Source organism: Colletotrichum truncatum, assembly GCF_014235925.2.
Source record: "Colletotrichum truncatum strain CMES1059 chromosome Unknown Contig_0008, whole genome shotgun sequence".
In the NCBI taxonomy this organism is placed as follows: domain Eukaryota; kingdom Fungi; phylum Ascomycota; class Sordariomycetes; order Glomerellales; family Glomerellaceae; genus Colletotrichum; species Colletotrichum truncatum.
The window spans coordinates 551290-578300 of NW_027222405.1; the positions used below are offsets into that span (position 1 = coordinate 551290).

General features: G+C 48.9%; 7 protein-coding genes across 7 annotated transcripts; 3 read left to right on the forward strand and 4 right to left on the reverse strand.

Annotated features, from left to right (window-relative positions):
* Positions 1–1880: 1880 nt before the first annotated feature.
* Positions 1881–2424, reverse strand: CTRU02_211634 (uncharacterized protein; the record flags this gene model as incomplete). The annotated part of the gene is made up of 2 exons (XM_036732855.1): positions 1881–2121; positions 2213–2424. The coding sequence occupies 2 exons, from the start codon at positions 2422–2424 to the stop codon at positions 1881–1883; spliced, it is 453 nt and encodes a 150-aa protein (XP_036575378.1).
* A 768-nt stretch (positions 2425–3192) lies between these two features.
* Positions 3193–3943, forward strand: CTRU02_211635 (manganese-superoxide dismutase; the record flags this gene model as incomplete). The annotated part of the gene is made up of 3 exons (XM_036732856.1): positions 3193–3240; positions 3295–3750; positions 3821–3943. 3 exons carry the CDS (start codon positions 3193–3195, stop codon positions 3941–3943), a joined length of 627 nt encoding a protein of 208 aa, XP_036575379.1.
* A 2049-nt stretch (positions 3944–5992) lies between these two features.
* On the forward strand, positions 5993–7683 carry CTRU02_211636 (uncharacterized protein; the record flags this gene model as incomplete). Its single annotated transcript, XM_036732857.1, has 3 exons — positions 5993–6033; positions 6084–6515; positions 6570–7683. The coding sequence occupies 3 exons, from the start codon at positions 5993–5995 to the stop codon at positions 7681–7683; spliced, it is 1587 nt and encodes a 528-aa protein (XP_036575380.1).
* A 3383-nt stretch (positions 7684–11066) lies between these two features.
* CTRU02_211637 (metalloprotease) lies at positions 11067–12631 on the forward strand (the record flags this gene model as incomplete). The annotated part of the gene is made up of 4 exons (XM_070205679.1): positions 11067–11645; positions 11698–11919; positions 11974–12270; positions 12320–12631. 4 exons carry the CDS (start codon positions 11067–11069, stop codon positions 12629–12631), a joined length of 1410 nt encoding a protein of 469 aa, XP_070060492.1.
* A 435-nt stretch (positions 12632–13066) lies between these two features.
* Positions 13067–13724, reverse strand: CTRU02_211638 (CFEM domain-containing protein; the record flags this gene model as incomplete). The annotated part of the gene is made up of 2 exons (XM_036732859.1): positions 13067–13440; positions 13499–13724. The coding sequence occupies 2 exons, from the start codon at positions 13722–13724 to the stop codon at positions 13067–13069; spliced, it is 600 nt and encodes a 199-aa protein (XP_036575382.1).
* Positions 13725–19466: 5742 nt separating this feature from the next.
* On the reverse strand, positions 19467–21233 carry CTRU02_211639 (C6 zinc finger domain protein; the record flags this gene model as incomplete). Its single annotated transcript, XM_036732860.1, has 2 exons — positions 19467–21015; positions 21094–21233. 2 exons carry the CDS (start codon positions 21231–21233, stop codon positions 19467–19469), a joined length of 1689 nt encoding a protein of 562 aa, XP_036575383.1.
* Positions 21234–25211: 3978 nt separating this feature from the next.
* CTRU02_211640 (fluconazole resistance protein 1) lies at positions 25212–26985 on the reverse strand (the record flags this gene model as incomplete). The annotated part of the gene is made up of 4 exons (XM_036732861.2): positions 25212–25463; positions 25525–26091; positions 26153–26609; positions 26696–26985. The coding sequence occupies 4 exons, from the start codon at positions 26983–26985 to the stop codon at positions 25212–25214; spliced, it is 1566 nt and encodes a 521-aa protein (XP_036575384.2).
* Between the last annotated feature and the right edge of the window lie 26 nt (positions 26986–27011).

The following is a 27011-nucleotide window of genomic DNA, read 5'->3' on the forward strand; positions in this document are numbered from 1 at the left end:
TCCGATAACCCTCAACAAGAAAATTACACTACCATCTCTAAGCGTCTGCGACGCGCCTTATGGTGCTCCTGGAGTAGGCCATGAGTGTTTCGGACTTTTAATTGTTGGTCAACGAGTTGCATAGTTGCCTGGTCTCTGGGATTGCTGCATTGTCTAGTACTTGGTTGGATAGATCGACGTTCAGAACTCCTGTCCTGCCGCAGCACTGGTTACACAGTCCATAGCGCTCGTATTATATTGCTTGTTTTTTTCCTTTCTGCTTCGCTGTACAGATTCGACTTGATGAATCCGAATATCTAGTATTTATTAGGCTTCCAATATGATGGTGGTTTGGTTGGGAAGAGCAAATGCATCTCAAAAGCCTAAGAAATCATCTTCAAGTTAATTAATGTGTCGTGTCAAATGGCCTTCTAGCCATCTCTTCAATTGATGAAGTACGAATGCGGTGGCCATTGTGACGCCGCAGGGGTGGCCCTTTGATCGACCTTCCTGAAAGGACAATAAATGCCGGGATTAGTGCTCCCTGTGAATAGTATGGGCGCTGGAGCTTGTGGTCCGCTGAAGAGAATTTTTCATAGGTAATATTACTACTGACAAAGCTTCGCAATCCGTTTGTCGTTAGAATGTGGGCTAATAGCTTTCTTTCCTTCGTACCCTTTATATCACAGTATTCAGCCATCTAATTTACATGATCTTAGCCATCTAAGACTTAGTTCATGTATAGATGCCAAGAGAAGTCTTTGAGGATCAGTTGTAATGTCTAAAGAGGTCTTCGATTGTCTTACGGAGCTGGTCCTAAACCGTTGAAGGGTTTGTTTATATTTCGTTCGCAATGAAGTAATGTATGTGGTATCTCTCCAGGGCAAGTATTGTCACAAACCGCCTCAGAAATGAACTTTTAAATCTTTGCACATAAACGAAGCAGTGTTATCATCGCTTTCATACCCGGACTCGGTGCATCACAGAGAACCCCCGGCTGGCTGAAATAGGCCTCATACCTCTGGGCCAAATGTGCAACAGCAACGTGTCGTGGTATCATGATAAGCGTCGCAGATGAAAGTACAAAACACAAAATAAGCACATATAAAGATTGATTTTCTCTATTCTAGAATCATTGACAAGCGTATGGTCAAAGAGTATCCCATCGAGGCCTGGTTGGCCCCTTGACTAAGCATTAAGACATAAAAGCCCGCTTCAAGCCTTAGATTAAGGGGATAGATTCGAATGTATCAACACCACCACCCCTAGCCTCGAGATATCCACCCATCACTTCGTGCCAACCCTCCTAATCTGACAGTGGCTGGCCAAAGCTTTTTTGGCCATACAAAAAGTTCAATCGAAAGGTCCTTACTGTGTCAGTAAGTCCTGACTATGATGTAAGTAGCGGCTGTTTTCAGAGCTATAAGAACGCAGCTAGGAAAACATAGGGATTGATAGCGTGCAGTCGTGTATCTTTGATGTGGGGGGGAAATATGGGTGTAATAATCGGATATTATGTACCTTTAGCCAACCAGGCCTTGATGGGATAAGTTCTTGTGACTTGACAGGGTGCAAAAACCCATCATGCCGTCAGCAATAACGCAATCTGAAAAAGGGGTTCGTTCATCAAGCCGTGAATTACACAACGTCGAGCTAATGTGTCCAGGGGAAGCGAATCAACGAAGGGAGATATCTTTGCTGATGGATGCGATCTTGAATGTTAAACTGCTCCTATAATTTGGATATTGTCTAGCAGATTTGTGTAAATGCCACGCATGAAATAAACGAAGGTTCATCATGCTGATCTGGTCCCCAAAATCTTAAAGCCTTACAAAACGCCGTACTCCATGCATAGACTGATATGCTCCAAGCCCAAAATTCGTCGTCTCGTTAAGAATATATCATAGAGAGTTCACAAAGTTGAATCCTACAATACCCTCAGCCACAGCGCTGTCCATCCCTGCACCAGACAATATTGATACTCGGCGGCCGATAATTCCATCGTCGCCCACTTGTAATGAGATTGGTTTCTGAAGTGCTAGCTCCAAGATCGATCCGTCATCGAGAACCGTCGCGTCAGACAAAGCGAAACGATGGAAAAGGCCGCAATCTTCGCGTGTTCTGGTGAGGTCTCCAGAGTTGCTATGAAAGACGACTGTCAGCCTTTGGGGTTTCTTTCCATCTTCATTCTCAACTAGCCAGTCCAGATGTAGCTCGCCGAGAAGAAACCTACTGGATTATGACAACCATGTCAACTAGTGACTGTGCGTCGAATGTGTTTCCACTTGATAGTCTGACGTGCGTCGCAAAAGGGCTGCTAGGCTTCCCCGGCGTGTGGAAAGAGAGGTCGCCTCGGAGTCTGATCGCAGTTGTTGGAGAGCTAGACTGGTTGAGAACAGCCAGAGCGCCGCCTCGGGGCTTGGTGCAAGTATCTGGACCACACATTTTGGAGAGAAATCAAGGCTGAGGTATCTTAACGTCGAGAAGAGAAGAATGGCTCAGAATTCCGGATAAGAAGCAAAAGGTCTACCAAATTCTTCAAGATATGATGCCTTTGCCAGTATTTTAACAACATTAAAGAATAGCTCAAACTCCCTCAAGGTCCTCATGTCTCTGGTATCCCTGTCATCCCAAAACGTGCGCCAACGGGGGCGGCCCGGAGCATCTCCACACGTCAATCAAGAAAAAGCCAGCCAATCACATCTGTCTCTCGACTCCAGGTTGAGTAACCCCGGTGAGCAAGTTAGAGCAAAATTGATCGAGTTATGCCCGCGTAGGTAATATCGTACCTTGAAAAGACCAAATATGAACCAAAACTATTGTGAACATCAAGAATTGCATCCCAAGTCGCATCATGGCTCATATCGTGTTTCAAGTGAACGTGTGGCTCCACGATCCATCATGAAAATCATTGATTGTGATCTTTCTGCTGGCTATGACTTGACCCAGGTCACCTCGCGGGTGGAAACCATCAAGGTGTCCAGCACATCATCGGACTGGATGGAGGCCAGTCCCCCATGACTGCCGAGATGACGAAATCTGCTCACTGCCCCTCATTGAAACTGGGAGCTGTCTTACTCTTTTCACCTGGATCCAGCCTTTTACCCCTCCATCGTCTTCTTTCCCATCTTCAACTCACCTCTCTGCGTTGCCTCTCCCTAACAAAAACAGCTCCTAGCCACCGAAAAACACACAAAGAAACAAGAAGTCGCAATGGCTAACTCGCAATACACGCTGCCCAAGCTTCCCTACGCTTACGATGTAGGTAGTACTACCCCTAGGAAGACACAGTGGACGCTAAAACCCCTCACCTAGGCGTTGGAGCCTCACATCTCGGCCCAGATCATGGAGCTTCACCACAGCAAACATCATCAAACCTACGTCACCAACCTGAACAAGGCTATCGAGACATACAATGCCAACCCCTTGCAGAACCGCATTGCCGTTCTTGCGGCCCTCAACTTTAACGGCGGCGGTCACATCAACCACTCCTTGTTCTGGGAGAACCTCTCCCCTGCCTCCAGCCCAGATGCCTCCCCTGATTCTGCTCCCCAGCTCATCGCTGAGATCACGCGCGTCTGGGGCGGTTTGGACAAGTTCAAGCAAGCATTCAACGCTGCATTGCTAGGTATTACCGGTAGCGGCTGGGGCTGGTTGATCAAGGACGACACTACTGGCTTGAGCATCATTACGACTAAAGACCAGGATCCCGTGACCAAGGGCGTGCCCATCTTTGGCGTTGACATGTGGGAACATGCATACTACCTTCAGGTATGCAACCGCTGCTGTTTTTTTTTTTTTTTTTGATGAACTATATCACTGACAAAGAGGGGATGCACAGTACTTGAACGGAAAGGCAGCGTATGTGGAAAATATTTGGAACGTCATCAACTGGAAGACTGCCGAGTCAAGATTCTCTGGCTCTCGGGACGATGCTTTCAAGGCTCTGAAGGCGGTTCTCTAGAAGGAAGAGCCGTTTGTGTATAAGCATCAAATTCATGAAACCAATAAAACTTGACCTGGCATAACAAGACCGATGAAACCAGAAACAAGTCGACCCAGAGAAGAAGGTTTGGAGATTATTCACATCAGCTCGCCGAGAACAATCAAAGTGGCCGGGTGTTAAAGTGTACAGCCAACCCTGCAAGATGGGACAACAATGTGGCTCTGCAATACCCAACGCGGTTGTGTGACTAGCCTGCAGTAAGCCGTGACAAGCTTCCTTTCATGACCGTAGTCCATATCTGTGTCTCAGTCTTGCCCGTATACCATGTTGGATGTCAGTATTCATTGACTGAACACTACCTCGAACACACTGCATCAGTGAGGGTGTGGCCGAGTAACCAAGGACGTTCCTCTTCGTGTCCAGTGGTGCAGCCACGTTTCGCTCGAACATTGTGGCCATGAGGCAGCGCGATACGATCACATGGGAAGATGCGTCCAAAGTTCAGTCAGAATTTTTCTCTTGTTAAAAAAAACCCGATGATGCCCTAATTCCCGGGATTAAGGCGTAATACCCGAGTATCAAAAGGTTCATTCGCTAGGACAAGAAACACAAATGGCGCAAACGTTTCTTGGCCCGAACATAAAGCTGAAACCACTTGTTTGCCGATTGTCATGGGCGAAATGATATACCCCTGAAAAGACTCAGCGGTCGTTGCATGCAAACAAGACCAGCATGCTCTTACTGCAGGTTGTCAATCTTGCGTGAGCTGCAGCCAATCTACCAGTATCCCTCTGACAATACTGACTGTGTTACAATGTATGTTCACCCCTTAATAAATGGCATAATAAACTCATCCTTTACTTTACCTTGGTGACAGCACAGTTCTTCGAGTATTGATCTGAAGCCCCATGTTTGGACTCCCGACGGCATGCAGCCAGGCCCATGCAGGCATACACGCTGTGAAATGGTATGATTGTATTTACACAATATTTATCAGTCCCACAGGGGACAGCATGTTCCTGATATCTACGCGATATACTGGGTATGGCAGCTGTTGCTAGTAGGATGGTGAATCCAACTCTTCGGTATGGTGTACACCTTTACACGACAGCCAGAGGTCGCTTTTAGTGCCGCTGGAATATTTTGGATGATCTACTTTTCAAAAAACCTCTTTGGCTTCTAGTGTCAGATTTGATCGTATACAATCAATCATGTGTAACATCGGGTGATGTTTCCTCGGACTGCCAAAACCGGAACACTGCAGCTACTCCCGAATCCGCTGTCATTTTGAACCCGCTTCTTGCGTTTGTCCAAGTTTTCGGGGGATCTCGCCGCCACCACTAGGACAAGGGTGTATGTAAGATGAACCCAAGTAGCTTTGCCATTTTCTTTGAAAGCTGCATGGCCCTGCAAACAAGATGTTCTTAGAAGGTCGCCGAAGGCCAGAGTAGCGTGCCTGGTTGAGCTTCGCACTCAACCAATTGGAGAGTTCGACTGCCAGTTGGAAATCTTGCTGCTAACCAGTAGATTTCCCTGCTAATGAAATTACATACGCGAAGAGCAAGACTTTATCAAACGGCAGCAGGTTTGTCTCTGTCGTGTATGTTTGGAAACAAAATTATTCCAAACAGCGAGCGCCATGGCCGATTTCTTTGAATTGATTACCGCTGCTTAAAAATCTTACCCTTCTTTCTGATTCGTGGACGTCGTCCTGGTACCCTGACATAAAAAAGGAAACAGTCGATTTGGCCATGGAATACAACGCCAAGACACTCAATTCAAGTGATGTGGCGTGAGCACACAACGGCCGGCGGCATGAGGCCCCTTCTCAAAATCTAGATGGGACATGACTTGCGAGATGAGGGTGCCTGCGGATGGACCCGTTGACGCGGGAAAGGCTGGCATTAAGAGCTATGGCCTGTGCAGTTCTGACGGACGCACTGCCTTTGTCGACCGTTTAAAGATATAAAGGCTTGATGGAAGCAGAGGTGATTTGTTTCTCTCGGCCAGTCAACATCAGCAGACGCAGCATCACACTCGTTTGAAACTCTATTACTTTCGCTCGTCATGTTATCGTCGGCCTTTGTCTTTGTCCTACTAGGCCTCGGGTAAGCTTCGATACTTGTATTTGGCTTTCAAAACACTGATTTGGTGGTAGCCATGTGGCCTCCGCTATCCCACAAGCCAATTATTTGATCCCCCGTCCTCCAGCAACCGAAACTGTGACTTCATTGATCGAAGTAACCAACGAAGTTACTGTCACAGTTTGCGGTTCTCAATGCGCCACCACGATAACCGTGACTGAGAGTGCGCCGCACTCGCACGCTTGCGGTCCACCCAGCTCCAGCTCCAAGCCCACGACATTGACCTCGGCGACTTTGCCATGGATCAGTATTCCACCTCGGTCCTCTTCTTCGACAAATTATGTCATCTCGAATTCCGATAGATCATATTCGTCTACCCTCAAGGGTACCGGCTCTTCTTCAGCGTCTGTTACCAAGACTACCGTCGTCGGTACAACCGTGGTCTCCCAGCTGCCCAGTGCCGGGACGCTGACTTCTACATCCACTTGGAGAGCTAATAACACATTGTTGGTCCCTTCTTCCTTTCAGATTAGAAAGGCTCTCTAATAGGACTGTCACAGAACCAAGTCCCTTTCACTCAGTCTCACCTACATCACGGGGACCGGCACTATTGGTACCATCAGCAGGCTGTACCCTTCTTCTAGCGTTTGGAGCAATACCACACGCAGTTTTTCCAAAACTCGAACCGGGGCTACCACCACCAATGTGGTCTTGCCGACCGCCACCGTCTCGACACTCTCATCCATCTCATCTGTTGCTGAGACGACCTCTGCTCCTTGCACCACTTACGGCTGTCCCTCTTACACAACCCTCACATACACCACAGTCATCAACACCACCGTTTCGGACCAACTACCTGGCGCCAGCACTCTCTTGACAGGCGGTACGCGTTCCGCCTCCCGTACCACCCTTAGGTCTACGATCGTAGTCACGGTGACTCGCAGCGTTCCTTCGAGTACTGGTACTGCCTATAGCTCATCAAGCTTTGGCACATTTGTTTCCAGTAGATACTCTTCCAAACTAACTCGCACCAGTTCGATCAGGCTGTCTGCCACTCTGAGTTACGGCACCACAACTACTGCGTCTTCCGCCCGAACGTATACCACTTCCCGGGCCAGCATGGAATCCACTTCTGATTCCACCGCAATTAGTACTCCAGAATCCTCCGCCAGAGCCATTCCTTGCACATCCCATGCCGAAAGCACCTCTTCCGCCGTCTCTTCCCTGAGAACCACCGTTCAAAGCGCCCTGCCATCTACTGTTACTTCTTCAAGCTCCATTTCTGGGAGTTACGAGTACACCGTTTCATCCTCAAAAGCAACCATCCAAAGCGCGAAGCCATCGGTCGTGACTGTCAGTACTGCTATCACAGGAGGCTACGATGACTTCCCGACGCCCTCTCCAAAAACAACTGTCAATAGCGCCAAACCATCCCTTGTGACCAGCATCCCAGGTGGCTATGAATATCCGTCAGCCTCCGGCGATTTGAGCTCGACTAAGCATGACCACTCTACCCGCACGCCCGGAACCACAGTAGAGAGTGCTTTGCCCTCTCTGGTTACACCCTCATCGGCCCGGTTGTCAAGCAGCCCCACCACATTCGTAACCCAAACAAACGGAGAGTCTCTGACCAGCTCAGTCTCAATCCCAGGAGGTTATGAACTCAATCACTAGACTCAGGCAGTTTACTGCTGGAAGGACATGGAGAAGTTTCAGCTTTTGCCGGATCAACTTACTAGGGCACCAGATAGAAGAGGCAATGGCAACAGTCGACATTTGGTAGCATGGATGTGGCGGGAGGCGAGAGTATAAAGCAGATGATTCACTTCTTGACATTCTTTGACATCTTTTTGTTTATTTAGGTGATTGATAATAGAGTTCAGTTGGGCCTAGCGCAAATGAAACGGTTTTTGCCATAGTAGGCTTGAGCATATTTAATGAGTTGTACCGTCAAGCCTTACTATCGATTGCAGCCCTGGCAGTGCCCACGAAGTCATCAACGATGCAACTAATATCCTCCTAGGACATGTTAATAGGCGGGCAATCTTTATATTTGACCCTTTCTCAAGAAAGGGTATTTCTCGGCATCATCTCATGTGGTTGGAACAACGCCGAGAGGATGCGAGCGCGTCACTTGCGGAATCATGTCTCACCGGCATACCATAGCTGCGCATGTATGAACGCTCTTTTACGGTCGCTATCTTCAGAAAATTCTCTTAAGGTGCAGATTGACGAAGTTGGAATGCAAATTTGTGACGGTGAAAGGCTGCAACTGGTCTTTCTGGTGTACTGAGTGACCCGACGCTCTGGTATCGACATCATTACCATGTGTTGTATTTACGAAATCACAGGATGTGGAGGTTTCAATATGCTCGAAACTTTAAGCCCCATCTGACGCGCCGGCGACTAGATGACTGCACGTGGGCTGATGCTCACACAGTGCTGGAAGAGACAACTGACTGAAGCGCTCAACAACTTTGGGACGAAGAAATTGAAGTTTGCCTTCCAACAACGTGCTTGAGACTTTCCAAATAGCACAGATTGTAGACCCTATTTCAACGGAAAATGACGGTCTAGAAATTTTGCAGGTGTCTCTCCTTTCAGACCTCCATCAATGAGCATGTTGTGGCTCCAAGATGATTTCTTCTAGAGGCAAGCCTTTATAATGCATATCTCGCTGGACAGCGGCGTCAGGGCTTTGAGACATTTTTCCATGGCTTTGAAGAAATCATGTCAGGAGGAAACTTGGAACGAGTGTTCAGGTCTTGGCTATGAAGCTATCATTAACTAAGGGCTTGGCTTTGAACAATGCGCCGATCACTCAATCTTCTGGAGTCGGCAGCCAATGCTGCGGTGTTGTGAGAAGCCATTTTGAGAAGAAGACATTTTGAGCTAGCCAACGCCGTCTAGTCATGGATTGGTCGGAAAGGGCATGCTAGTTTTGTGCTTCCTAGAGATCCAGGCGAAACGATGGTAGCTTTGCGGGGGCTTGAGCTAAGACTATGTAAGGGGAATCACAATAGCATAAAGCTGTGACTAGACTGGATACGGCAGGGTGTATGTGACGGCTAGTCTCAGGCTTGTCGCCGCCATTAAATACTGGTAATCATTGCAGTTTTCACAAAAAAAGAAAAAAGAAATCGATTGCCCTTAAAACTGTTATATGGCTACTCTTCCATCAATATCCAATGTGCTCAAGGCTTCTTTATAGTTCAATCTGAGTCAAATGCTTGCAATTGGCATTACAATCTCAAGACTCATTGATAAACACTACTGCATCGCTTTCAGTCCTCGCAGGCAGTCACCTGTTAGAAAATTTCCAAGCGTCGAATATTTGAGCCAGACAAATGCCCTATAGTACGCTGTCCCGTTTGTCCAATACATCCTACTGTTTCGTAGGCATTCCAGCAACGGATGCGGATAAGTTGTGAAGGAACAGTAAACGTTCAAACACGTTGACTTTCCAAATATCTGACCCCAACATTAGAATGAGCTGTTCTTTTTGGCTAGCATTTGCAAGCGCCCCGAGATTTGGGGTTGGAATGTGTCTTCATATCAAACACCGGCAACAGCTAAATGCCACACCATATTGATTGGTAGCAGTTATTTATCGAGACAACTATACTGTTTTAGTTTAGCTTCGCCTACGAACGAATGAGGTCGTGTTTGACTCACGAACTTCCCTCATCAAGGCGGGATCCAATTCAAGGTGTTTTTCACAGCATGCAACCGCCTCACAGGTTTCTAGTCTTGCGTCTGAAAAGTGTGGTGTTACATCCCCGAGGGGGTGTTACACGTCAACAAATGGCTGAATCAAGCCAGCACATTGCCGCCGAAGTCAAATCTCCGTTAGGCCAAAGAAGTAGGCCTACACCAGCAGCTATTACATGATCGTGCTGGCAAAAGCTGAAATGAAAGGTCCAGCTGCCAAGAGGCCACTCACAATGCGAAGACTCGGAAATGAATCCTTGCGGTGCGGCTGAACCACTGCCAACGTTCTTGGCTTGACTCTAGCCATCGCCAAAGGCTTAGTTCAAGCCACCTTTGAGCTTGAGGGCTGGCTCTAGTGCACTCCACTATGGAGAATTTGGCGATGGTGTCTGGATGCGTCCATTTAGTCTCCTGCGGTCGGCTATTGTGGCGTGCCCTGGGCATACTCCCCATTAACATATTCACAAGTGGCTTGGGAGGCCTGTTATGCTGTTAAGCTGCTGATGAGACCTGTGCGCTTAATGTACATACATATATAGAACAGGTCCTTCTATCTCATCCTCTGACGGTTGGCGATATAATTTGTTGAACACGAAGAATCCTGCTGTCGGGTACGATCTTTGTCACTATGAAGCCGTCACAGCTTCTTGTCTTGCTCTCCGTTTGTGCTGGAGGTTTGGCACAAAGTAACACCCCCGCAAACCCCAATCCCCCAGCTTCTTCGGAAGTAAAGCAACCGGCACCGGCAACATCTGCTGTTGTCGAGGTCCCAGCAGTCTCTTCTGCAGCAAAGCCGCCACCATCTGACAACAACCCAAGTAAGTCTTTATATGTTCTCACAGTCATGTTGTAGAAAGTGTGAAGACCAAGGCCTAACCTCGCTCTTCTAGGCGTAGTAGTCCAACCTTCCGCCAGCGCAGCCCGGCCGAACACGCAAGAAACACCACCCGCCGTAAGTCAACCCGCAGACAAGCCCGCAAGTCAGCCAGCAAGTCAACCCCCAAAGAACGCTCCTGCGAGCTCGGCGAAACCCGCCGGAGGGCCAGACGCAGCTACTGAGAACCGCAAAAACCCGGCGACAGCTGCACCGCCACCCCCCGCCCCGTCGAGTGATAACGACCCCAAAGTCAACTCGCCCGGCACATCGAACCCCAATAGGGCAAATTCTGACAAACCACAGGGATCTCAAGCACTTACAGGCTCAATTCAAGTTGTGACAGGTACCGATGGCCGCGTTGTTGTCCCCGCGGCTACAGAGACTGCAGCACGCTCAGGTGCACCTCCACCCCCGGCAGGCAACGGTACCGATACCCGGTCAAGAGCGTATGTTTTAACTAGCTGTTCTTATGCATGTATATGCTAACCCATGTAGATCTGCTGCCGGCACCGCTGCAGATATTGCAACTGCAACGCCTTCCTCGCCCGCCCTCGCAACGACGATAGCTTTCGCCGCAGCTCCTTCTGATGCTTTTGCCAGCGTCAACAAAACTGCCGTGGAGAAGATCCCTGAATCAAAGGAGCCACCACCACCTGATGTGCCCTCTATCAACCAGTTCCGCGCAGAGTTGAACGCCAATATCCCCGAGAAGGCCCTGACGGAAAAGAACGCAAAGTCATTGGCCATCTTAGAAACGGCGTATTTTGAGTACTTTGTCAACCAGGATCCCGCGCCGGTAGATGAGGGAAAACTCTCGATCTCGACGAGCATATCTAGTTGTGAGGCCAAGTTTGCCCGTAGGATGGTTAAGAAGAGAAGCCTTGTTGATCAGGTGCTGGGATGGGTACCTCTAGTTTCGAGGGACCTCCGTGGTTTTGGTAACTGCAAGGCGGTCAACTCGTTGGAAGTGGGAGTCTATTTTCACTACATGAGAGCTACAGCAACTGCCGAGAGACCCAATGAGCTGGAGGCGAGAGTGAAGGCTCAGGTGAGACTGCTTACAGTTATCCAATACGCCAGGTAATCTGACACTGTTTTAGGTTGACGCCCTCAATGAGGCACTCAGTGGGATACGGATCAACTTCCGGTATATGGGGCTCAACTGGTGGGAGCCAAAGGCAAACGAGGATTGGACCACCATCGCGAGGAGAGATACCAAGCTTCAAGAATGGCAGACACGCACGCGAGCACCCGGGAAGCTCACGCTTACCGTGTGGGTTGTCAATGGGCTTGAGGGAAACAACAAGGAAGATTTGAACAGCGTAGGTCGCACCATTGTTGCTTCAGACCGTCAGGAATTAGTCGACTGACCCGAGAAACAGTATGCGACATTTCCCAACGAAGAACTAGACGCGCATGACGGCATCGTTATCGAGGCAGCACATGTCCAGGGCGGTGAATCAACAACACTCATTCACGACGTTGGTCATTGGTTTGGCCTAGGACACACCTTTGGCAAAGTCGGCGACCAATGCAACTTCCAAGATGGCCTAACTAACGGAACACAAACGTCGGGTAATGAGAACGTGATTTATGAGTGCTCTCAGGTGCCATGCACAGGTGGAGCTGCCATTGAAATCAACAACTACATGAGCGTGAGTGTTTATTCTGCCGTTCCTCCAGCATCACTTGTATGAATAAACAGGCTGACACTATCAACAGTATTCCAAGTGCCGTGGCAAGGTCCCTCGAGATGGTTTCACAACTGACCAGAAGGCGCGCATTTTCGCCAATGCTCTTCAGTTCCGTCGAGGGTATGAGACAGGCGAGTGCATGCCAGATGGCAAGGCGGCTGTACGGAAGCGGTCTAGCATGCAGGATCTGCTTGACGGCAAGTGCCCCGACTATGAGAAGCAAGCCAGCATCCTGGTGAACACGCCTCACAAGAGCATGGCACCTAGGATGCCCAGCCGGCAAACTAGTGGGTGGCTTGGTGTTGCTGCTATATGGGCGGCGGTCGCACTCTTTGTCTAAGCGATTATGGTAATGTTATGCATGGACCGGAATTTTGAACTAAACTTATGAGACACGACCACACTACCCACAACCAGTGGTTAAGAACATAGCATTCTCTGTTCTAGCAGTCGGCGTTGATTTGACGAAGGTTCGAGGGCACATTGACAGAGAGGACAAGTTGTAGTAAGATCAAAAGACGTATTAATATTATATACCAGGCTGATTGTATTGAAACTACGCACACCCGATCCAGTATGTCCATAAACCATGTAGAACAAGGGCACCACGCCCAGCATCCCAAGTCTGGCCAATTACTCATACAGCATCATTCCCATCAACCATTTCGTCACACCTTTTCACGTCAGGAGTCGGGGTATCAAGGCAAGCCACATTCGTGACCAACCCAGAAGATCCACCCGCTCGCTGGATCTCAGGTTATCATAGTTCCGTCGCTTAGAGGGCGAGGGCACCGAGGACGAGCATGGCAAGGCCACCGAGGGGGGCGAGGCCAGCAGCGCCGGCCTGGACGGGGGTGGTGGTAGCACTGCCAGCACCAGTGGTGGTGGAGTTGCCAGCGTGGGCCTTGGTGGTGGTGGCAGCAGCCTTGGTGGTGGTGACGGTGACCTGGGTGGCAGAGGCGGCGGAAGAAGCAGCAGAAGAAGCGGCAGAGGAGGCGGCAGCGGAGGAGGAGGCAGCAGCGGCGGAGGAAGAGGCGGCGGCGGCAGAAGAAGAGGCGGCAGCGGAGGAAGAAGCGGCGGCCGAGCTGGAAGCACCACCACCGGCGCCAGCGGCAGCGCAGAGCTTCTCGGTAGCGGGAAGAACCTCACCTAAAAGGAGTGTTAGCTACTTGAAGAAACCTGACCAAGAGGGAAGATGTTGACATACCGACAGCCTTCTCGATACCGCAGGCGGCGACGACGCAGGGGGTGGCGGCAGTGGTGATGGCGTCCTTGTTGGCCTTGATGCAAGTGCAGGAGTAGTCACCGTCAGTGCACTTGGTGGCAGAGGCGGTGGCCTGCTTCAAGCAGTCGCGAGCGCACTCGGGGATGATGGAGGCATCCTGGGCGACGACAAGGGCGGCAAGAGCAGCGATGGCGAAAGTGTACTTCATTTTGGCGGTTTTGGGGGGGTTTTTGGTGATGGTATTACGGGTGTAAGTTGACAATGGTAGTTATACAATGAACAGCGAGTGTCGATTGATAGAGACAAGCGAATGTGGTTGAGGGATGAGAGCAGAAACGATAACTGGAGCTGAGGGATGTAGGGCTTTATGTAGGCAAACAGTTCAAAGGCAGTTACACTCTCGAATTTGCTGGGAAGATGGAACTTTCGGGTTGGAGTGGGAAGAGAAAGGACAATCCCGTAGGTTTGAGTGAACCTGGTTGGTCAACTCAAACTCGGTTCACTCAAACTCAACTGGGATAGATGCAGTCAACGAGGTAGAGCCACCGGAGATTGGGTCTACCTGAACAGGGTGGTCGAGGTATAGCAAAATCTGGGGGAGTGCGGCGGCGTGTAGCTGGGATCCTTACACCAACAACAGCGACATTGCTGGGCTGGACGCAATGCGCATGCAGAAGCTGCGTTGTAACGATATGATGAAAATCGATCGAGGACAACGGCTAAGACCTCGTTAGCTTCCTGCGAATCCCCGGCCTGCTGCTCACGCCTGACTACAAAAGGAGGCGAGGGTTGCAGAATGGCAAGGAACTGGACGGGTTTGACTGCTGGATTGGACAAATTGCCCCGGTTGGACGGGGATCATCTAGAGGCCGGGGTGAGCGGTTTTGGGCCGCCTGCCGCCGCGGCGCGTCCATAGGATGCGAAAAGACTATGGTGTGTGGGATGGAGGGTGTGGCATATGCAAGTTATTCTCTCTTATTTAGTATACATATCGTTGGGCATGTGAAGAAGATCGATTCCCAAAAAAGGAGTGGCATGATGAATATTGACCAGGCTCTGCACTGTTGGAAGAGCTGGTTTTCTGTATTGGACGGGAGCAATTTCGGGCACCACTCATTGAGTTGGTGGCCGATCCTGGTCACCCTCCGTGCTACACTATAATTTTCGCAGAATTTTGCCGGCGAACAAAACATCTTGTCATAGTGATAACCCGGGTGCTAATACTCCCTTTTCCCTGTCCCTAAGTCTTCGTCTGGGGGGTGGTTCCTCCACATGGTAGAAATCTGGGGCAACCAGGGGCAAGTTCTTGGGACACAAAGGGTTCGATGTCTGATCCTTGGCTGGAAGCAGAAAACTTTCAATGCCAAACTGAACTGTTCTGTCGGACGAACGTATGGCTGAAATCCATGACGGCCTGTATGCAAACCAAACTTTTTTGGGGCTGGGAATTCAGAAGTCAATTGCCTGGCTTTGAGTGGGAAAGGCTGAGCCACACTCCAACAGGAGGTGAACCTTTTGGCTCCAACAAGCTGCGTCAATGCATCCGAATTCAGGAACCAGGGCAGAGGCGTTGCCGAGACTAGGCCTCCTCGTATTACGAGAGGCAAACTCACTAGAGCAGCCCCGGATGACACATTAGAAGGCAAATAAAAACAAAAAAGCAGGAAGACAAGGGAGAAACTGAGGTGGGCAGACGCAGGAACACAGCGGCCACCAGCCAACGATCACCCCCTCCATCAGTCAGTTTGGGTGCCATCCGTTTGTTATTCTCGGGGTTGATTGGACAGGGAAGCTTACTCCTGGGGTCCGTCACCGACCTGGAGAAGGGGACTGCTGGCCGGCCGTGGAAGATGCGCCAATTTCCCCCGCACGAAGCCATTCCTCAATGGGAGAGAATACCAGGATGCCCCTGGCCAGAACAGGCCTACCGAGGCGAGTCTGCTGCAGGAAAAGAGCAAAACGGAAAGAAGAAAAAAAGCATCTGATTTTGGACCTTGGAATTCGTTGATGTTGACGAATCATGGATGGATGGCGGACCGCCAAAGCCATCCCATCGTCCATGAAGGAGTATTCGAGAACCATCCTTCATTTCGTCCGTGGAAAAGTCAAGCTACAGCGGAGACTGGCAGAAAAAGGCCGCCCAAAGTTAGCCGCCCATGATTTAACTCTAAACTAGAGCCAATGGGTCTCGACGACCATGTCCAAGCAGGGCCCTCAATGGTCGGAAAGGGCCAGTCCGGTCCTTTTGCTGGGGCATTGCTGGAACATTGCAGGGATCTATTGGTGAAGTGGCTCGACGAATCGGCCGAGCCAGCCGGCTTTTTTCTCTCCTCATGCCATCTCGTTTCCTGTACGGCCAGTCAGTCGTACAGGTCGTAAGGTATCGCCACCACCCTTTTTACGGGCCAAAGGTTCTGTTAGATCGCTTGGCCATACGCCACAAGCTTCGTCGAGGACCTCTATCAGATCGTGATGGAGGGACCTAAGGATCCGACCATCGGCGAAGGCTTGCGTTTCCGTCTGACAGTCAGATCCGATGGCAAGGTGGGAAAAAGTTGTGGTTCATCTCGCCTCGCGGCACTGACGGCAAAGAGGCCTGTGGTGAGATTATGACCCCACCGGTATGTGGAGAGGTCGCCAGGATCATATATTCAATAGATTCCGGAACCGAACAAACAATATCCGGCGTGGATGGTTGATAGTCTCTTCTGAGCGATTTAGGAAGCTGAAGTTCTGCGCCTGGCAATGTTGCAATGCAGAGAATAGAGTGTCAGACAACAAGCGAACAAGTCTGGTAGGTGAAGAAATTTCGGCAGAGAGTATCTCTGACGCACCGAGTGACACTACCACTTACTGTCAGGTCTCCCGGCGGTATACTTGGAGATGGCGGTTCCAGTTGCCGTTGAGCTGCAACCCGGCCAGTCTTACGTCGTATCGAACTGTTCGGTGGCGTTGTAGGCGATCTGTTTGACATCGAAAAGGATCAACTCCTTCAAGGCCAGTGTCGTCGAACCCGAGGTTGCTTGTGATATGTAACCCTCAAGCACTGGCTGCCTTGATTTCTCGAGGGGGAGTGTGACGTCGCCTGTTTTGGTGTTCGCGTCTGTGTCGCCTTGTTGTGCCGCCTTGCTGTGCCTTGCTTTGCTGGTTCGGTGTGCTATTGGTCCTTTCTTGATCCCCCGCGATTCCGTTGCCTTCTTCTTTGCGCGTTTTTCAATCCTTCACACGATCCCTTCCTTGATTCATTCCAAGCGCTGCTTGCTATCCCCTTGTTGTTCCATGATGCGATGAATATCGAGAGCTGGATATGAGTTCGACGGCCTTCGTAATGAATTACCATATCCCATAGGTCTGCTATCGCAATCAAACACGTCGACTTGAATCACTAAGGCTCCTAGCAGCCTTCAGCGATGTACCTGGCGCGTATAAATGGTGAAGTGGCACAACTTAATGAGCTTTGTTGTGCTTTGGTTGGATCTGTAATGAGGAAGTCGCATTCTGATCGGCTAGCATCTCAGCATCTTCTCTAACTCGTGAAGCGCGATACACGATGTCGACTTTTACGATCCCATCAATTACTGTCAAACGGCGTATGCAAATGAATCAACTTGACCTAAAAGGAAAGGTGGTAAGTCAAGATAAGGTTCTTTTGGAATATTTTGGATGATGTTGGCTTTAAATACAAAGCGCAGCCCATCAAATGTCGCGTCCAAGCACGTCATGTAATGGGTTGATGATATCAAAGCCAAGAAGCAAAACCTCCGGCCCACAGCCGCAAAGGCAACAATAAAACCCCCAGAAGTTGAACCTTGTATATTGAAGAATGTGAACATATTCATTATCTACCACCAATTACATGCTGTTGTGAGCTTGCAAAGCCGCTGGTTGCGACGTTCTTCAGCGGCGTTAGCAAGGCTAGGTTATCGCTTGATCTGAAGCCCAGTCACGGGCGAGAACTACTTAAAGGTGCATGGTAAAAGGTTCTTCTTACATGCATGTATCTACTGAGCAAGAAATTGACCATGGCCGATTAGTTAAGCCGCTCCATCAGCCCATGACAGCAGCGCTTGGGAAGTCGCAATGCTTTGAAACGACTCAGCTATGCTGTATGTGCTCGCGAGACAAACACATGCCTTCAAGGTATGAAATTGTATGGCTCTATAAATGGATTAATGCATTAATTACACTGGCTAATGGTATATCTTTGGTTACATGAAGTAGTGAGGTACCATCCAGTTGCCGGTTGACACTATCCCAAGGAACCGCACAGGTCTTTGCGCAAGTCTTCAGCTAGAAGTAACCCAGATTCGCATTGAATATGCCCTCTAAGGTTTCATTGCGATGCTCATGGACTATGAACCGTCTTGGAGATCTTCAACCAACCTAGCTGTACCGTTAATTCGGCATGTATATTTCGTTCACTACAACAAGCCTACAGGTCCTTTCTAATCTTCTTCAATATTAAGATGTTCAGAAAAGCGAAATAAAGGCCAATGCTCTGTGGACACGTAAAATGGATGTTTATAGACGTTTAGGGAGCTCTCGGGGTATCCAGTTTGATAGACAGGGAAACCGCATTTCAATCTGCAAACAAGAGGAAGAGTGCGTCTACTTTGGCTACCACGCAACGAGTCTAGATCGTTCTGGTCTATAAAGATTTGACCACAGAAAATCCTGCCTGTCAGGCTAGCTGTGAATGAGGAGTTCCTTCTTCCCACGACTGCAGTTTAGTATTCCACATCATTTACTCAAGAACCCAATATTCAGATACATTTCAATATGGCTAATAGACTTCCTCGGCGGGTTCAGTCGTTATAATTTTTCACCACTCCTGAAACTAAAATGAGCTTAGAAATCTACCTCGCAATAGAAACAGTGGTTTTCAGCGTGTCAAACTGTAAAAGGGCTCCGAGAGTAGTATGTCTCGACAAGTAGATTTACTCCAGCCCGGCGGGTATGCCTATCTAGTCGATATCTCTCTTGCGTTCTCTTCAACAGAACAAATAAATAATTAATATGTGACTGGCAATTAACTAAGAGTTTTCAAGTTTTTTTTTTTTTTTTCTCTCATAAAACCTTGCTTGAGGTTCAGACCAAGTTTAGTGATGACTATGAAAAAAGACTCTTGCTCTCTCATGCGGTTGAACGCCTGATATTACGCCTACAAGGATTTACAACGACAAAAGGATTAGCATCGGCTATTAATTGATGTAATTAGAGTCAACAGTACGTACGTTTTATGCGACTCTGTAATCCCATGTTATTTTATCAATTTATCAAGCTGGCGTGGAATTAAATCATTGACCGATCTCGTATCGCCAACGTGGAGAGTACCACTGAGATTCGGGGTTAACTTCGTGACCTGTCGAATTCCCAGCATGCATACACGTGATGCATTCCTGAACATGTCGGTTAAAATTCTATCAAGCTAGGATGCTAAGAGATGGAGCGGTTTACACCACTTTCGCGAAATTCGAGAAACCATTGAGTAAGGAAACATTCCAAGGGCCAGTAACAAAACGCATGTATGGATAGATCATTGTAACTTGATAAAAGAATAAAAAAAGATTGACAACTGTGAGATTCGAACTCACGCCTCTTTCGAGACCAGAATACACCCCAGTTCGGGGAAGATGCGAAGGTGGGAACCTCTTATCTTGAGTCTGGCGCCTTAGACCGCTCGGCCAAGTTGCCTACATGCTTCGATGCTGTATGTTGCAAGAACATGAAGCTACCAGTCACACTTTGGCAGTCACAGAGATGACCTAGATTTTCACATCAAATTTATTGGAATCCTTTTTTGTTTGCAGGTGGAAGAACTTGTCCGGGGCAAACCGTGGCCCACTATAAGTGGCATAGCGCTACACAAAGAGATAACCATTGCAACAATCACGATATGATAAAAGCCGAACTGCTTAGTCGCAAAATGGACGCAAATCCAGTTGTTACCTTACAAGAAATCAGAGTCCCCGTTTCGACTTCTCACAAATCTAACCCCTTGTTTTGAAGGTTCTAGGGGCGTCGTTTGTTCGAGAGTGACTCGCCATGTCCCACTACCATCGTCCGGCTGATATGTCCTCCTTCGAATCACATCGTCCCCAAAAATAATTTGCTTGTTGCGCAAAATCTCCCTGCAGACCTCTTCATGGTCTTCACTAGTCTCTGCCCTTAAAACTTGAGTCGACCTCAAAGTCGCCTCGAAGACCCGGGAATCATATATTGCATCCCGTCGAGGATAATCACGAAACAGCTGATGCGCCTCTTCTCGAGTCTCAGCATCAACACAAAATACTCCAGCAACCACCAGCGGTAATGTCGGACCGCTATCCATTGTGAAAACCTCTTTTGCCGATTGTGGACTATCGTCCTGTCCCTTTAGAACTATCCTGCAGAGGGACACAATCGCTTTGAAAGTAGGAGTTGACGATGCCAATACTTCAAGATCGCTGTAGTACAAGGTTTTCAAGAGCAATTCAAGCGACAGATAATGAATCCGGAGGCTCACCATCTGCAGGTAAGCCTTCTGATTGGACGTCTTTTCGCGAAGGGCACCCTTTGTCAAGGGTCTGAACCGCTCACGCCATCTTTCCATTACACCAAGGTATTTCTGGGCATCTTCAGTGGATATTTTCGTCATGGGCTCGGGGTTATTATGTTGAAGGCCCTCAAATGCCCACCCGGATTTAATCTTGGACTGATATATGACGTGGTGCTGTACGATTTCCCACCACTTCTCAGCTTCCCCAAGGTCGGAAAAGGACGGAGGCAACTCGTCTATGGCGTAGCGAGTCCTCCAGCCTCGACAACACCATGGCACGTATGACTCAGTTTCCTGAGGGTGAAGGCCATTAAGACTCCATGACAAAAGTGTGAAACGCCGGAAGCTTGAGTGAACCTCTTGAATCAATTTGGGAGGGCAATTGCCAGACACGCCCAGCCGAGTAATTTGGTCAAGCATGTTGCACCCGTGGTTTATGTGCGCCAAAGCCGTCTTGCGGTTGCCCTGCAAGGCCTCGAAAGTGACAAACAGAAGGCAGGATAGCAAAGCGCGTGGTATGCTTTTTCTCGAGGGCTCGCTGTTCCGGACGATACTTATCGCTTTTCCATAGTGCTTCAGCGCCTCTTCCTTGAAAGGGCCAGTGCCTGTTGTTCGTTGAAGGCGTGTGTGAGTGTTCATGGTCGCCGCGCCAATCGCAAAAGCTGCGTGGCGAATCGCGGGTTCATCACGCGCGATTTGAGGCAACAATTGTGTCATTAGATCCGACGGGAAAAGGGAAAACTCTTTGGTGAAGGTCATCCAGTAATCGAAATGATCCTTTTCCAGCTGGTTGGTGAAGATATTAGCCTCGTAGTTTGGCTTGATGAGCAATGAGCGGGATTCCCCAGCAAGTTTCGATGCCCCGGCCGCAGGCTTTTGAATGTATCCTTCGCAAGTCCGTTTGGACTTGGTGCAGTTCAGACATGTTGGTTTGGCTTCATCGCAGCGTATACGTCGCTTCCTACAAATCCGTCAGTCGTTCCGTGGCTGATGCAGAATCCCTCATGCGACACATCTAAGGAGGGCTGCAGCTACTCACTTGCAGGTAACACAACCAGACCGAGATTTCCCCGTCTTGTTCCGGTGTGTACGGGGTCTTCCATCAACGGCGAACGTCACTAGACCAGTCGCTATTGCTGCTGACTTTGAAGCGCCTTTTGCAGGAGACGTCTCCCCCATTTCTCGACGAGTTCACGCTTTTCTGTGTGGATATGACAGTAGATGCTCGCTTGCTGTTGCGTGGAATCATCGGCAAAGCCAGGGACGGCAGGGCTGACATTTAAAACGGGCCTCGCCTGGAGCATCTCCTCCTCCATGTCAAAAAGGAGGGTTAGACACCACCCCAGCGCGCTAACAGGCTTGGTGTGAGGGGCGGGTGGTCCGCTGCAGGGTGTTTCTCGTTAGCCTAGTTGAAGATGACAGGTAAACCTGTTGTTGCGCGTTTAAATCTATGGCTTTCCAATGGCTGGAGAGCCGATCGTTTGTTCCATGTGATTTGTAATGGAAGATACCAGTATTTGAATTTGATCCTTCGGAATGAATTCCAATTTATTGTGATCTGACGGCCATGACAAGACGCCTTAACAACCCAGGCAATGAATGCATCGTGAGGGGATGACGCGAGTGACGCGCAACAAGCCACTCAGCTTACTAGAGCTTGGGGTGTTAAAGCGGGAGAACTAACGTGTGAATGTTGATTCATTAATGCAATGGTTCTAGTCAGTATTGAAAATTATGGTTTTATACACACTCTTCATTGCCTCAACTCCGACGAACAAGTATCTCTGTTCGTGTGAATCCCCACGTTCAAATCGAATCGGTCTTGGCGATAAGGCCAATCAAGTAAGCAAGAATGGGGAAGGTCATCGCAGAAGGATTAGCCGCAGACCTTTCATCCCACTCTCGGTCAAACCGGCCAGACGCCTACTGCGCTAGTGCTTATCTTACTTGGATTCACGAAGAAGAAGCTAGAAGAAATACAGCATTAGAGCAATACCATGGAACCTGCGATGCCCTCATTTAGCTTGGGTTGTTGGGCAGTCAATGTACAGGAAGAAAAACAACATCTTGAGTTCTAAGCCCAGTGAGCGATACACCCACATACAATATAATACCCGTTGTCTCTGACGTGATTGTATCCTATTTGTCGCACTTTGCATATACAAGCATTGGAAGATGAATGAGTTAGGATCCAAGCCAATGCCAGATTCGTGGTAAAATATCAAAACTGTTGCGTAGTCATCTGTTATTATGCTAAGGTAGTAATGTGGTATAACACGCCAACCCCCTCTCACTAATGATTCAATACATTCCCACACCAGCCCAGAGAAGCTCATGCCAGTCTCCAGGGTCCAGGTTTTCGATACTAAATTCCAATGCGCTTCCACCGACAGAGTTTTCAAACGGGACGTGAATGTCTCCTGATGCAGCATATGATGCCTGGCGGTTTTCTGGTCCTGCTCCAGGCGTGGTTGTGTCTGCCACTCGAAATGACGAAAGGTGGGCTGACACTTCTCCCAGGCGAGAGTTAGGAGGGCTACAACCGTTTTGTTCCGTCAATGGTCCAGATGATACATATTGGCCCGAACTATCAAGCTTGAGCTGTTGCGCTCGATGTCTGTGAACGCTATCAAGAAGGATGCGTAATGGCTGCCAAAAGGGATCAACCTGAACAGCTTCAGCAACACCTCTGAGATTATCATTCACAAGCTCCCATGCACTTTCTGCTGAGTCATCCCATGGAAGTGAGCAGATGCGGCTAAGGATTATTGCGTATGGTTGCCACGGTACGTGTCCTTGTAAAATCCAGGCAAATCTCCGGCCGGCCTCTGATTGTTGGACCAAAGCCGCATCTTGAAGAACAGATATTGCTAAGGCGAACGAAGCAGTATCCGGAAAGTTATCCTGTGACGCTTGCCTGCGTTGATGCTTGATAACTAGCTGGAAAGTGTTGAACCTGAGCGTGAATATGATGTTGAGAACGCGACTTATAGACTCATCAGGGTGCATGTTAAGGCGCTCTTTCGCTGCCTTCTGTACCTTTTGAAGATCATCAAGCATCGTCGCGATACCCTTGTCTGGATCCAGCTCATTTGAGCAAATTTTGGATGAAATAGACTTCACTCTTTGCATCACTCTCCATATGTCCCTTCGAATAAGACTGAGCGACGTATCGGTATAGCCCTCTCTCGGAGCTGGGGGTGCTAGCATTCCAGGATCAAGATCATCATCATTGACATTGGTTGGTGCCATGGTATCGAAGTCCATATGTGAAAGGCCTACCCCAGGCACCTGGCTTTCACCTAGTCGTTCATCGAAGCAACATATATGCCACCACAGCCGACGGCGGTTTTCTACTTCAAACGGTGTTACATTGGGGAAATGGGAACCATCGCGGTGCAAGCCGATCGAGACAGCGATGCGGATAAGTAGCCCAGCGAGGGACCACACGTATCTCGATGACTTATCCCGCCAGAAATGGAAAATGTACAGGGTCAGTGCTTGCACAACGACAATACTAGTGGTGTTGATGAAATCTGCCTGAGCCAGAGCCTGCTCCGTTCCGAAGCGCAGCTGGGCGAGGAATTGGTGCTTGTCCTTGCCGAAGTTGATTTTTACCTGCCAGTTCACGTTAGGTTGATTCCTCATGGATTCTTAAGGGCCAGAATGTCTAACCTCTTCTGTGGTGAGAGTGTCGATGGCTATAGTCGATATGGCAAAGAAGAGCGATCTCATCGACATATCTAGATTTTGGAGTCGGCATTTGCAGTCTTGAAGCGCTTTAAGAAGAGTAGGCGTATGCAATATGTGTATAACTGGTGATACATTTTCAACAAAGGTTTGCCAGATGAAGAGCATCTGCGATGGCAAAGGTTGCAATTTCTCTAGATTGTCGTCCGTCTGACCTTGAGACCTTCTGCCGAACACGAAGTCTAGGCCCTCAGAACGGACGTCTTGATGAGACGGAAGAAAGCTGGGAGCGTAATAGTTTCCGAAATCCGACTTATCGTCTTCTAGTTCGGCGAATGTTTCTCGTACAATCTTGATCTGAAAAATTGAGACAATGTGAGCACACTTGAGAGCAGGGAGGTATTGGTGTTTTGTCATTGCGTACTTCTTGACGTAGTTTTGCCCAAAACCGGTTGCCAACATAAATTCCACCTTCAGTCCCAGAGACGATAATTGGAGATTCAGATTCGGAATGGCCATCGAGACTACTAATGTCGCGGTCTTGATGCCACTCCATCAACGAGGGGGTTATATTTTTATCGAAACTGCTGTTAACATGCTGGCTGGTAGTGTTTTGGGTCCCGTCCAGTGTACTCGGAGAAGGCTGGATATTTTCCTGGAATGTCTGGTCTCCCCACTCCATGTGTAAAGTATCGACAGCATTTTCCAAACGACTGAGCCTGTTAAGGAGATCAGTTTGTGGCGACTTATTCAGCGGCCGCCTCGACTCGGGATTTCGGCGCTGGAATGTTCGGCCGGAGGTAGGGAAGACGCAGTTTCGTTGGCCCTTGACACAATTGGAGCACGGCTGCTGGTGATCGCACCGTACTTTCCGGCGCTTACAGCTCAAGCAGTTCCAAAGATGCTGCTGTTGGGATAATGGTGGGATCGTGTCCGACATATTGTATATGAATACAATCTACTAGGAAGACGCATAGGGCGACAGTTAAAAGCATCCATATCATTAGAAATCAGGAACATGTGGGATCAAGATTGGTAGACTTGTGGCTTATGTAAGGCGCAACTTGCCCAGGGACGCGGCTTTTGTTTATTTGCCATCGGATATTAGGGGGTAGTTGATTCTAAGCAATGGAAACAAGACTAATCCTTTACATGCGTAGGTAGAACATACTAGCTTCACGGCCATAGTGAAATATCTAAGTAATGCTGTTGTGGAAACTTATCAGATATCCCAGTGAGTTTGCCGTGTGAGACGGCGTTGGGTTGAGGGTAATAATACACACAAGAAATAATAAGAAAAAAAAATAAGAAAAGATTATCTGAAACCCCATCAACTTTGGAAAAGCTCAGGGAGAACACCGGGAGGGCGTTTTGATGTATGAACAGATGATAACACAACCGACAGAATGACCTTGTGCCAGCTGCTTGGAATAAAAGTCGTATGTTGTGAGCCGGCAGAGGGGAGCCTCATATATCAATTTTGCGGCTTTTTCGAATTTTGTCGCCGTAAAGGTAAAGAATCCAAGGAACTGGGATGAAGGCGATTGCCAGGAAAGCCAAGAGACTATTTCCCCATCCGTATCCCAGGTTTTCATACATGGTAGGTCCTGCTAGCGGAAGGAGAGCGCCAACCAAGCTTCGAAAGACGGTGTTTGCAGCCACGGCAGAAGCTCCGGCCTCTGCTCCAAAGATCTCGAGAAGGTAAATCATTTGTGGCATCTATGGTCAGATTAGCTATGGCCTGCCAAGATGTTATAGAATACACGATGATAGGGCTTACCATGATTGATACGAACCCAAACCCAACAGGCAAATTGCCCAAGATGGGCACAATCCAATGAGTTCGCGCCTCCACACTCCAACCGTACCAGAACAGGCCTATGGGAAGGACTGGCGCTACATATGCCATGAAAGCTAAGCGATCCTCTGGCCGCGTGGAGCCCCTTTTTCTGGTGTGTGACTCCACGATTTTCTGGCCAAGGACAGTCTGGGTGAATAAGCCCACGAAAACGCCTATACCAAGACCGAGATAAGTCAAGCCAGTGATGCCAGTCGAAAAGCCGTACTGTTTCTTGAACACAGTCGAGAAAGTAGTAAACAAGAGAAACATTAGCCCAAAGGCGAACGCGGCGTAAAGCGAGAGGAACAGAACAATAGGCGAGAAGATAAGAAGCCTCATCGGTCTGGTCATGTCGTGGAACAGCCGGCTAATTACAGCCTCTCCAGGTGGCATGATTGCAGCATTTCCACTTAGACCTTTCTTGCGCCTTTCAGCTCGATGACGCAGAATCACGGGTGCGTACGTCTCACGTAGCCAGAAAAAACACATGAAAGCAGCGACCCCGGACTAAACCAGGCAGTTAGAGGTTGCGCCATAGCCAAAAGTTTATAACGGCGAAAAGACTTACTGCAATTAAAAGAACCCGAAAGGCCCAACGCCACCCAATATTTTCGCTGATAAAACCTCCTGCTATGGGCCCAATCACAGGCCCAAGCATTGGTCCCAAAATAAACAAGCCCATCCATTTCACGCGATCTTTGGGAGGAGTGATATCAGCCAATGATCCTAGCCCAATTGCGAGCGGTGCGGCGCCGGAACATCCACAGAGTAGCCGGAAAGCGATAAAGGATCCGATGTCCGTAGCGAAAGCACTACCAAAAAGGAAGGCAATGAAACCAACACCAGAGGCAATATACACAGGCAGTCGACCATATAACTCCGAGAGCGGCGCAAGCAGTAGTGGACCTAAGGCAAACCCAAGCACAAAAATAGAGACCGCTAAACTGACAACCGTGCTGTCGGTGATGTGAAATTCGCTTGCCAATTGTGTTGCGGCCGGGGCAAACATTGTGGACGCAAGGTTACTATTGCAAGCAGTCAGTGACTTGAAAAAGTATTGAATTATGACGTTGATAATATTTAGTATCTGGTAGAGGCCTGTTCCACGTACGTTATGAGAGTATAAAACGCAATGGTGATGATATGCATGCGGCGTTTGGATGCCGGCCAGTTTAGAGGATTTCCAGGGTCACCTGGCCCATCCCATGCAAGCCCAATAGGAGGGACTTCCTCGAATGTGATGTCTTCCATCCTGCTATCGCTTTCCGTCTCATCGGAAGTTAAGCCTGAAATGGATCCATTCTGCTCCTTGGGCGGCATGCTGGGATAGGCTACTTCGGCATCGTGATGGTCGAGTCCGCGTGTGCTGTCAGCGTTTCGATGGACTGAATGGGAAATCATGATTGTTCAAGGCAAATAGGGTAGTC